We start from the raw sequence: 11314 nt of genomic DNA on the forward strand, positions 1-11314 counted from the left end.
TGAAAAATCATCTATGAAAGTAACAAAATACTTGGCACCACCCATAGACTGACAAGGCATGGGCCCACAGACATACGAATGTACCAATGCCAAGGGCTCACTCATGCGTGGCCTACCAGACTTCTTATGCGTAGACCTAGTCTGCCAGCCATAAAGACAATACTCACATGAATCAAAACATGCATAATCAAGGGGCGGTAAGTACTGCAAAAATCAGAAAGCATTTTCATTCCCTTCAAAGACATATGGCCAAACGGGAATGCCAAAGAGATACATGTGGGATAGAACCCATAGAAAAAACATGAGCAAGGGAAGAAGCGGATATAATCAAGGGATAGAGGCTGTCAGCCTTGTCACCTCTCACAATCACAAGTCTACCACGAGTGATCTTCCATGCAGAGTCTCCAAAATATACATGATATCCTACGTCATCAAGTTGTCCAGCTGACATGAGATTGCGTGTCAAAGCAGGTACATGACGTACATCCTGCATAACAAAACTACTACCAGAAGGAAACTACAACCTAACATCATCAATGCCCACAATATCAAGAGAGCTGTCATTACCCAAGCGCACAGAACCCGAAACAGTACGGTATGAATGAAACCACTCTCGGCAAGGTGTCACATGAAAGGACGCACCTGAGTCCAAGAGCAAACACTGTGCATACATAGTGTGTATCTCTATCATCTGCGAAGCACTAGAAGAAGCTGCTAGGATATAATCATCATCATCAACATTCTTAGGCTGCATAACATTGATCTCTTCAATTTTAACACTGGACTTTGCATGTACTATGCTGCGATCTGAAGACTTATCCTGCACTTTGTCTTTCCCCTTATCTTTGCGCCTTTCATTGCGCAATTCATGGCATTTTGGGCTAATATGGCCCTTTTTCCCACAATGGAGGTGACAAGTAACATCTGCATTCCTACCACGGGATTTGGTACGTGACTTCTCACAAGACTTGGAAGGAGAGGCACATACTACAGTGCGGAATATATCCCATGACTCATTAAGAGTACCAAGCAAGAAAAGAGGAGTGACATCCTCTACAAAAGTGATGTCATGCGAAGTCAAGTTCTTGAGTATAGCATGCAACTGGCTCAAGTGAGCAGACATAGTCACATTCTCCTTCATGCACAGATCCATAAGCTGCTTCAGCCAATACATCTGACTCGCTAGACTTTTCTTGTCATAGAGATTCTTGATTTTATCCCACAACTGCAATGCACTATGTTCTTCCTCAAATACATTGTAATGAACTTGTTCTATGAGAGATTTTACAATAGTGGACTTGCATAACTCATCAAGCTCAAGCCATTCCTCATTTGGCATAGTTGCAGGCGGATGCCCACTCAACCTCAAAGGTTTGATCTATGATTTCTGCACTAACACCTGCCAAATCTGGCTCTTCCAATAAGAGTAAATCGTACCATCAAGCTTAGTGATGTTGAAAATAGCATGATCAGTGGATGAACTCGCGATAATGCAAGCTGGAAGACTGTAGACAGTTCAAAACTGCTTGCTGTTTACTGTAGAAAATGACAAAAAAATCACCAAAATCGAGAGAAAATGGTGAGAAAAGTGTAATCAAAGTTGATGCCCACCAAGTACTAGTAAAAGTACATCATTTTAGAATATTTTAGCATGAACAATCCATGTCAGTCCGGAGTTATATGCTTGCTGTAATAAATGACAACAGGGTACTGTGAGAGTCAATTTCTGACCAAATCACTGCACCAAGTCAATAAATGACAGCCAAGACATGGCCAGCCATAAACGGGCATAAATCAGTACCAAACAGTCATCAAGACCCTAAGCAAACACCCAAACATGTCACCAAAGCATCCATTAGTGAGTAGACATACCCCCTGGACAATAGGGCAAAGTATACATAACACTGGTAAGACCTGACACCAGTAGGTGTATGCTCACAAGAGTGCAAAGCCCAAGCTCAGGTTAAAAGCAATTCCGAGATATCAGTGCATGAACCATGCAACATTTAAGTGTAAGAGATCACAAAGTCTCAAGTATTTGCAAAATGCTCAAAATAGCATAAACCTCCTGCTCAATGTCAGTCAAGTATACAAGATGCTCCCACTGGCACAAAAGGCGGATAAAGGAGCTCAACAGCTCAATCAAACCAAGTTAGAGTACCAAAGATAGGTAACCAAGACAATGCCTCAATAGCATCCAAGGTCTAATAAAAAAGCCAAGTTGTAATGGAAAAATCCAAGACAATGTCCAACTACTCAAGGGAATACTCAAATGAATGTCGAGACGAGCTCAAACAACTGCCATCCACAACCAAAGCATAAAGCATTCACCAAGACATCATAACCCGTAATGGGTAGCCTAGGCATAAACCATGTCATAGATGAAATGCCAGCTGCAAAGAAGTGACAGTCAAACCTAAATCAAGCTCTAATCTCAGCTCAAAAGCATTCCGGAGCATAAACAAGACATGTGACATAGTCCAAATACATCATGACATCATACCGAGTAACCGGGAGCACCCTGTGTGACCAATATGCATAACCCAACTGTAGCATAAATAGCTTCACTCCTGAAGTTTTTGGCAGCATATAACCTCTGTAAACTGAGCATATCAGTGCTCAATCCAAGCTCAAATCCATAGGTATACATTCCCGTATGTATAGGCACCAACCGGGCATAATTGGGCATCAAATGCTAAGACCTGTAAGCATAAAATTGAAGTAATAGGTGGCTGCCCTGTTTTGGACAAATCTGGGATTGTTCAAAACAGTCAATGGCTGAGCTAAATCAGCTCCAAATGCATCTCACATAAGAGGCATAACATTCACAAGTGATTTGGTATCAATAGACATCAGTAGAAGCATCACATAAGCCATAGGCATACAAATACATGTTTTCTCAGACCTGAAATCTGTTGCAGAATATTCTGTCATCGAAATTTGGCAAATGTGACATCACCATCGCGTCCGGAGCGTGCAAAAACCCTAACTTGGACTCTTACCTTGCCTGAATCGGGTTCCGAATGTCCGAGATATGACAAAAAGAGTGATTTTTGGGCCAGATTTTGAAATAGGCACAAAAAAAATGTGAGCTAGCTTAGGGGGGTCTGCTATCCCACGTGTCAAAAATGGGGCCCAAAGGGGGTACAAATGGGGGCCAAAGAAGGCCTACACCAAGTCTCAACAAGCCTTGATAGGTTGGAAGCAAGATCCAGGTGAAGGAAGCTCCAAGAGGTTTGAGCTATGGCTGCCCACAACCTGTGAAAACCCTGTTTACCTAGACTTGTGGACTGAGATAAATCTTTGAAATAATGAAGCAATACCTCAATGTCAATGCCCTGATGGTACCTCAATAGGCCGGGAAGAAGCTCGGGAAGTCGGGGAGTGATGGTAGCTCAAGAGAATGAGCTATGGCTGCCGCGAAGGAGACCCAATGCAAGTGGGGAGTCGATGGGAAGTTGAGAATGCCACAAGCCAAGCTCAAGAGTCAGGAAGCCGTGCTCTGATACCAGTTGAAAGGTGAGAAGGATCAAAGCTTGCACTTGAGAGCTATGGCGGGAGAGCAAGAGCAAGAAATGAGAACTCCAACAGTCACAATGTGTGAGCGGGCCTTCCTTTATTCAAATTGTCACTAAAAGAATAAAGAATAAAGTGACGGTGAACGGGCGCCTGCCACCTGTAGTGTGCAGTGGCGGTGACTGTGAGTGTAGTAATACACGGGCGGCTAAGCGGAGGCGCCTTTACTCCCAACGAGAGAGAGAGAGAGAGAGAGAGAGAGAGAGAGAGAGAGAGAGAGAGAGAGAGAGAGAGAGAGAGAGAGAGAGAGAGAGAGAGAGAGAGAGAGAGAGAGAGAGAGAGAGAGAGATGGCTAGAAATTCACGAGATAAATCATCTTTTTTTAAAAATTGCAGTCATTATTTTTTAGACATAGTCCAAACCTAGGGGCTAATTAATGCTCATTTTTGGGGGTTAATCTCACACATCGATGAAGAGCCCCCGTGAGTCGCTCAGCTAGAACTAGAACCCCAGACTTCACATGATTCACACAGGTGTCCTAACCAACTGAGCTGTTGATCGAGGGGGTTACAAATCACGTTTAAAAAAGAATGTATTAGATTCTCAAGGTGCCAAGACCCTCCATTCGGGTGAGGCAAATGAAGACTAAGAGTGGGTCAAGTGTAGACCTACCAAACCTTCTCAAGGTGCCAAGACCCTCCATTCGGGGGAGGCAAATCAAGACTAAGAGTGGGTCAAGTGTAGACCTACCAAACCTTTTGGATGTCAAATAAGTCTAACTGTGTGGGGTGTGACATGCCTTATTTTTGCTTCTTACTTAATATTATAGTCACCTTTACTTTGAAATGCAAGTAGAGATTGTACGCATGGCAACATTCTGAGCTGTCCTTGAGATTTGAACTCGACCTCGCGCACACAACCTTTGGTAGAGTTTTCTTATAGAATTGATGAATGAAAGAGACTTCAAAGTTCAAAGAGGAGCCAACGGGGTTGTAATGTAGGGCGGGTTCAGACAAGCCCGAACATGGGTGAAGCGCACGGGCGTCTGTTGAATGTGTCAAAAAAGGATTGGCGTAGGGAATTGAGGACGGTCATGAAACCTGTCCGCCACATCTATGGCGAACATAAGGCGGCTGAACACACTATGCCATTCGGAAGGCTTGAACAAGTGCCATGTCAAAAGTAACTGAAAGAGTTTACCAGCTGGCCGATGATGATTTGTTGTCAAGCTAGGGCACAAGTGTTTATATAAAATCTATCCGACTATGTGTGAACTGAATCAGAACGGACATACATTTTAGAGAATGTGTCCGTCTGACCTACTGTGAACCGGCCCGTAGTGGATCGTGTGTGAGTTGAGTTCAACGGGTGCGTGAGTTCGATCCCTATGACCCGCCTCTATGGAGGCACAAGAATATTCGCGTCCAAAGCTCAAAGAGGAAATAGCTCTACCTTAAGTCTCAATCAGGGTCATGCCTGTGTGAAAAGTGCCCCACGAGCCGCCATTTATTGCTTGCATCCAGGACATCATCCTGGCACTTGCATGCTATCTCTCACACCCACAGAGCCGCCCCAAATTTTTCTTAATCAATCGGTTGGCAAGAGGCCTCTGTCTGGTCGGCTGAGCCATTGGGGGCGGTGCCTTCTTCCTCCCTCAAGACAGGAAGCAGGTAAGCTATCAGCATCCCTCCATAGCCCTTATCTAATCTGCACTTTGAAGCGAAAGTTTTGCATTGCGCAATAAGCTTTGATTTAGAGCCTCTGCACGGTTACATGCCGTCCAATTAAGGAAATGAATGCCGGTTAATTCCATCAGTGAAAGTCAACATCCACCTGCTATAGCCAGGTTAATCCATCAGTGCAAGTCAGCATCCACCCGCTGCTGCCACGGTAATCGATCAATGCAAGTCAACATCAACCTGCTACAGCCAGTTTAATCCATCAGCGCAAGTCAAGATCCAACTGCTGCAGCAAGTTTGCGGCCCTTGTCTCTAGGAAATCACATCGCCTGTGACCGGCATCCATTGGTGGTTTTGTGACAATTGCACTGTTGTTGGAATGTATGCATAGGATTGATTATATTGCTTTGCTTGCACTGAGTGACTACCTCTTAAGCCATCTTCTTGCAGATTAGTGTTTTGTTTGTCTAATCTGTAAGGTATCTATGTTGCCTACTGCTATGACAAGCAGTCGTGGACAAGCTATCAAGGTGCCATTGACCTGTGAACCTTTCCTGCAGTTTCAATGCAGGCTGCTTGCCCCCTTTGAGGATGCATCCACACACTGCAGTCATATCAATACATCAGAAGACACTTCATGTTTTTCAACCTGCGTAACCAGAAAGGGGTCCCTCCAGCCTTGAGATGTAAGCCCAACCATCCAAAAACAGTCTTCACTCTCAAGCAAAGTTTTCTGTTTTCATGTTTAAATGATCGCACTTGGTGGCCTTTTAACCATTCTAGGGCACAAATATCCCATGCATCACCATGGAAGGCACAGCGTCGATCTTTCTTACTGCATTGTCAAGGATGATGAACCATAGGACTGTTCTACTGCTTACTGTTGCTCTGGTGCAATTAACCAACATTATTACTGCACAATCAGAAACATGTGGGGCACTGGCAGGTGATAGGCTTTGCAGCGCGGTGGATGGCATGGGGCAAGGTTACATACAGTGTTATGATTCTTCAGCATCTTCTCCATACGATCCTTGGTCTCCATACAATGTTGTGAGCGTTGATTGGTATGGGGCAATGGGTGATGGACAAACTGATGATACACAGGTCTCTGTGTGTGTGTGTGGAATATTTGAGTACTCTTAGGATCAAATGTATGCTTAAACAAGTTGATTCAGCTAATCCTTTTTCCCCATTTATAGTATACTTAAGCATGCCTCTAACAATGTAACCATTCCTTCAGACTAGTTACATGTAGCCTTTGGTCTCTCAACAAACAAAAAGAGTGTTGTGATTTGATGCTTATCACATGGTAATGTAGCTGAATGGCATCTCATAAAACTTGTACAGCATGGCACATGCACTCTTGCTAGACTATACCTTGGCATAAAGTTGCATAAAGTTTTGGATTCATGACTCAATCTTGTTATATTAGTGCGTTCTCTTATTGTCAATGAAACGGATGTTCCTTAATAACAGTACCCAAAACAGGAGCTACAAGTCTACAAGTAGGTGTTTTTCAAAGGAAAACTAGATACTTTGCAAGTTGTAACAGAATTTAGAAGATTGCTTTTGCTAATTACTAAGTATGCCAGGCTTTCATGGACGCATGGAATGATGCTTGTGCCCTGGACTCAGCCGTCTTCATTATTCCTGAGGGCAAAACATACCTGGTTCATCCTCTGGAGTTCAAGGGTCCTTGTGGGAGCAGCCTTACAGTGGAGGTATGATGAACTCATTGTGCTGGACATAAGCAAGAAAGCTAAACAAAAGCTTGTAGGTAGGTTACTGGTCTGATGTTTTAATAAGTATGGGGCTGAAAGCATGTTAAACTTAGTATGGGCTGTATTTTGCAAAGTGGTGTAGAAATATTAACACTCAGGTCCCTAATCATAAAGGATCCTCACATGAGGATGAAAGCGCAACTGGAACTATCAAACTTAAGGGACATTGTTTGATGATTCTTCTTTTGGTGATGGAGAATTCTGCTGCTTGAATTCTCATGCAAGACAGCTAAAGTATGTCATGATAATGCTTTGAATATCCTTCCCAGGCACATAGTTTACAGCTGTAGATGCAATGTTTTACTGGTTTCAGAATCAGGAGTGATTCAACTAGATATACTGCTATGGAATTTAAAGCTGTGCAGGATGTACTTTTGCAGATGTGCAGTGGCACAGTTGTCAAATTTAAACCTATGGAATTGTGATTTAAATTGCATGGTCTCTTAATGATGCTGACCTCAAAAACCAAATGTTTGAGTGACAACTTAAGGATACCTGAAAGTTCCATAGTGTACGACCAAAGTAGATAGGTGTACAAGCTGCATTTGGTTCATGTGTGCACAATGATCAATTGTGTATAAATCATATTGTTACATTGGCAGCTTGCGGGAACTCTAGTAGCCCCTGCAGATCCTCATACCTGGAATAAGTCAAATTCAAATGCTTGGCTTCATTTTAGCCACTTGAATGACCTTACTGTGGAAGGAGGGGGCTTGATAGATGGGCAAGGTCAACAATGGTGGGATGCTTCTTGTAAGGTTAACAAGACAAATGTAAGTTGTCTGTTTCTTCTTTAAAGCTTGCAGAACTATTTTGCCAAGCTAATTGCCAGCTAATATTTGAAGGCTAATGATTTACTTTTCCTTTCTGTAGAAATGCCACGATGCTCCAACTGTGAGTCAACATTACCTTCTATGATGTTAAAAATTGGAATGTGCAACTTCTCAAGATATAAGGCATATTTATGTTTTGCATTTCTATTCTCAAGTAGAGTTCTCAGAGCGTTTTTTTGTGTCACTGGAGTGGGACATGGTTTTCATGGTCTGATCAGTGTTTTGATTTTCAATCTTGTAGGCCCTCAGATTCAGTGTTGTTCACAAGCTTAGAGTGAGAAATCTGCAGAGCATGAATAGCCCTCAGATACATCTAAACTTCATTCATTGTTATGGAGTTCAAGCAGTCAATCTTCAAATTTCAGCACCAGAGCACAGTCCAAATACAGACGGAATACATATCTCTGGTACCCAGAATGTTCTCATTCAGGATACCTGCATTTCAACAGGTACTAATGAGTTTTCTTCTCTCAGGGCATTTGCAATCTATATAGTACAGCATATGATGAATTGTAAGCATGTTAAGCATTACAAATGGATGGTTGACCACAGGCCATGAATTTGTCAGTTTGGGCGTGGGATCTAATGATAAAGTGTGAGTCACCACATGCAGGTGATGACTGTGTATCAATCGTGAGTGGATCCTCTGATATACGAATGAAAAACATTACATGCGGACCTGGGCATGGAATAAGGTACTTTGCTAGATTCCACATACATGGTTATTATCGAACTTGAAGTTTGTCTTGATTGTTTTATTCATAGGTACAGAGAGACAGACCAAAGTGCAATCATTATTGTGGGATATAAAAGAAATAATATATAAATTTGTCAGGACTAAGAAGGGGTGTACGGTACAATGCAAAACTAAGGCATGTCTTGGTTGTCCATGTACTATGCAGTATAGGGAGCCTGGGCAGAAATAATGCTGAGGAACATGTGTCTCTTGTGGTTGTTGATGGTGCTATCATTACAAACACTGCCAATGGGGTACGCATAAAAACATGGGAGGTTAGTGGCTGCTGAATGCTAAGTTCATGGATTAGTTAGCCTTTAACTGCATGCTTCTTAGTAGTTCTGTTGACCTAATAGCAGGGAGGAGTAGGATCTGCGATTGGTTTCCGCTTCGAGAACATTCAGATGAACAATGTGTCAAATCCCATCCTTATAGATCAACGTTATTGTGATTCTGCTCATCCCTGTCCAGAAAATGAGGTCTCTCTCTCTCTCTCTCTCTCTCTCTCTCTCTCTCTCTCTCTCTCTCTCTCTGTTTTGGGGGGCCGGGGGGCGTGTGCATGTTTATATGCAAATGGGCGTGGACACATACTCATTACAAAAAGTGTGCATGTGCATGTGCATGTAGCTGTGTTTGCACACGTGTGAAGGTCCATGCAATCGGTCCAGGCCTTCCCACATTATCTTACAAGAAGCTGTGCATACAGACACTCTTAAAACTTGATGCTATGCAAACAACCAAGCCGCAGGTTTTCAATACACCTTCCTGCTTTAACAAGCTTCAAAGCAAACTGCTTTGAGTGTCTTCTACAGCATGTCATAAAATCTAAGTATCTTGAATGTGGGGATTTAAGGATAATCAACCCACTATAGCCTATAGGATGTATGGAATTCCACACAGATACAGTAAGTAAGAGATGATTCAATCTTTGCTTGTGTTTTGTGACAGACGTCAGCAATTCAAGTAAGCCAAGTTTTCTACAGGAACATCTGGGGAACATCAGCCACTCAACAAGCAATTAAGCTAGAATGCAGCGACTTGGCACCCTGCAAGAACCTGCAGCTTCAAGATGTATACTTGACACCAGCATCAGGGTATGGAAATTGCACTTCCCTTTGCCATTCGGCCCAAGGTTTCGCCCATGGGACTGTTATCCCAGCTGTTGATTGCTTGGCCTTGTCAGAGCCCCAGAAAGCCTTACATTCTACAGCTTAGTGGTTTTGGTTGGAGCCTCTTATCCCACCTCTATTCTTTCTTAGTGCCAAAGCACATGCTAGAGTGGTCTCTTTCCTATTCTTTACCATTTGTAAAAGGTGAGCTTACCATTTGTAAGAAGTGAGCATAGTACATATTCCAGTTGACAATCATATGAGTGCGTGATTGTCAAATGCCGAGTATGAGTCATATTATTTATTCAAGCTATTATTCAGTCTTTAACCCAAGACACCAGTGAAAGAAATGATTAAATAAGAGTGTATACAATAGTTTATAAAAACCATGTGCAGAATTAATAGCCAAGGAGACATTGGATTGGATGTGGAAGAAGTTAGTTCAGAGGTCCTCGAGTCAAAAGGAGGCAGAAGCATTATTCATAAGTTGGGGGGTTGGAGTCTCCTCATCATCTTAGCATAAAACCTCAAGACAGGCTGCATAGTAAGAGTGATGTTACAGTACAGATGGATGGTATTTTGTCCATTTACAAGGCCAATTTTATTATTCATTCTGTTGATTCAGGAAAGGTAGCAAGGCACTCTAGCGTTTTGTCTTTTCTCAGTCCCTTGGGTAAGGGGTTTAATAAAGTGATGGTTCCCAAGAGCAAGATGCACCCCATCCCAATTTAGTGACAACTTTGCAAAAATGTAGTTTTTAAAGCCACTTAAAGTTATGATATGAATTTTTTCATATTACATATATGCTTAATGTAAGTCAAACGGGTAAGCCATATGCATATTTTAATATTTTGGATTTCGTAAAATGTTAAAAACAATAGTCTTAGTCAAACGGGTAAGCCATATGCATTTTTTAATATTTTGGATTTCGTAAAATGTTAAAAACAATAGTCTTAGAGTGTCATTTTATCGGCTTTTCACTGTCACTCTTTTTTGAACCCTCCATTTATAACTTGGTCTACTTCATAAAAATATCAAAATGCCCTAAAGTTTTGCTTTGAGCTTCATTTCACATATATAGTTTGGCTATTACAAAATATGTTTTAATTCACTTGGAAGAAAAAGTTATAATGGGGGATGGTTAGATGGCCAAATGCCCAATTGTTTTGAATCCATACCAATGCACTTAGACAAGTCAAATGGCTTTGCCTTAGCCCAATCAATATTATTATGGTGTTGGAGGGGACTTGTGTGTGTTGTGTGTGGAAACAAGGTAGGCGAATGGATGTAATTTTGGTAGGGAAATTTATCTATCTAATGGATTGTATTTCTATTGCAAGTCATGTAATATTTATGCACTCAAAATCTTAGTGGATGATGTATTATGCAATAAAGTTGGAACCAAATGTCTTGTGGAGAGAGATTTTAAAAGCAAATCTTTCCTCTTAGTATACTATCATGATGCGTGCTGTGTCACTTGTATAGAAAGAAACATATCCTCTCATGGTGTGCTTTTATATATGTTCATTTGTCTCCTTTTATATGCGCACTGCTTAATCCTTGCAATTCTTAAATTTGCTTATTTGTTTTCTTTCATATGCAACATCTCTTAATCATTGTAATAATCATGTCTTTAGATTCATCCATTTATAAGACTTGC

At 41.8% G+C, this 11314-nt stretch overlaps 1 protein-coding gene across 10 annotated transcripts; it reads left to right on the top strand.

Annotated features, from left to right (window-relative positions):
* The first annotated feature begins 5013 nt into the window (after positions 1 to 5013).
* On the top strand, positions 5014 to 10306 carry LOC148010543 (putative polygalacturonase At1g80170). Of its 10 annotated transcripts, none has more exons than XM_087671100.1 (11): positions 5015 to 5186; positions 5756 to 5881; positions 6142 to 6299; positions 6788 to 6916; positions 7579 to 7749; positions 7850 to 7870; positions 8051 to 8258; positions 8423 to 8504; positions 8712 to 8820; positions 8902 to 9024; positions 9494 to 10304. In XM_087671100.1, the coding sequence occupies exons 2-11, from the start codon at positions 5833 to 5835 to the stop codon at positions 9758 to 9760; spliced, it is 1317 nt and encodes a 438-aa protein (XP_087527226.1). In that variant the 5' UTR covers positions 5015 to 5186; positions 5756 to 5832; the 3' UTR covers positions 9761 to 10304. The 10 variants fall into 10 exon arrangements, with proteins under 10 accessions (XP_087527234.1, XP_087527226.1, XP_087527228.1 ...); XM_087671102.1 differs by lacking the exon at positions 5015 to 5186 and adding an exon at positions 5258 to 5406; XM_087671101.1 differs by lacking the exon at positions 5015 to 5186 and adding an exon at positions 5437 to 5576.
* Positions 10307 to 11314: the final 1008 nt, after the last annotated feature.

This window comes from Lygodium microphyllum, chromosome 29 (genome assembly GCF_053477565.2).
Source record: "Lygodium microphyllum isolate KBCC chromosome 29, Lygodium_microphyllum_v1.1.10, whole genome shotgun sequence".
NCBI lineage: Eukaryota > Viridiplantae > Streptophyta > Polypodiopsida > Schizaeales > Lygodiaceae > Lygodium > Lygodium microphyllum.

What these genes read in the sequence shown, in the direction of transcription:
- LOC148010543 (XM_087671098.1), top strand. Translation starts at nt 6,003, where the DNA reads ATGGAAGGCACAGCGTCGATCTTTCTTACTGCATTGTCAAGGATGATG. An exon ending in TACGCATAAAAACATGGGAG is followed by an intron (nt 8,821 to 8,901) that starts GTTAGTGGCTGC and finishes TTGACCTAATAG; the next exon opens with CAGGGAGGAGTAGGATCTGC. An exon ending in ATCCCTGTCCAGAAAATGAG is followed by an intron (nt 9,025 to 9,493) that starts GTCTCTCTCTCT and finishes GTTTTGTGACAG; the next exon opens with ACGTCAGCAATTCAAGTAAG.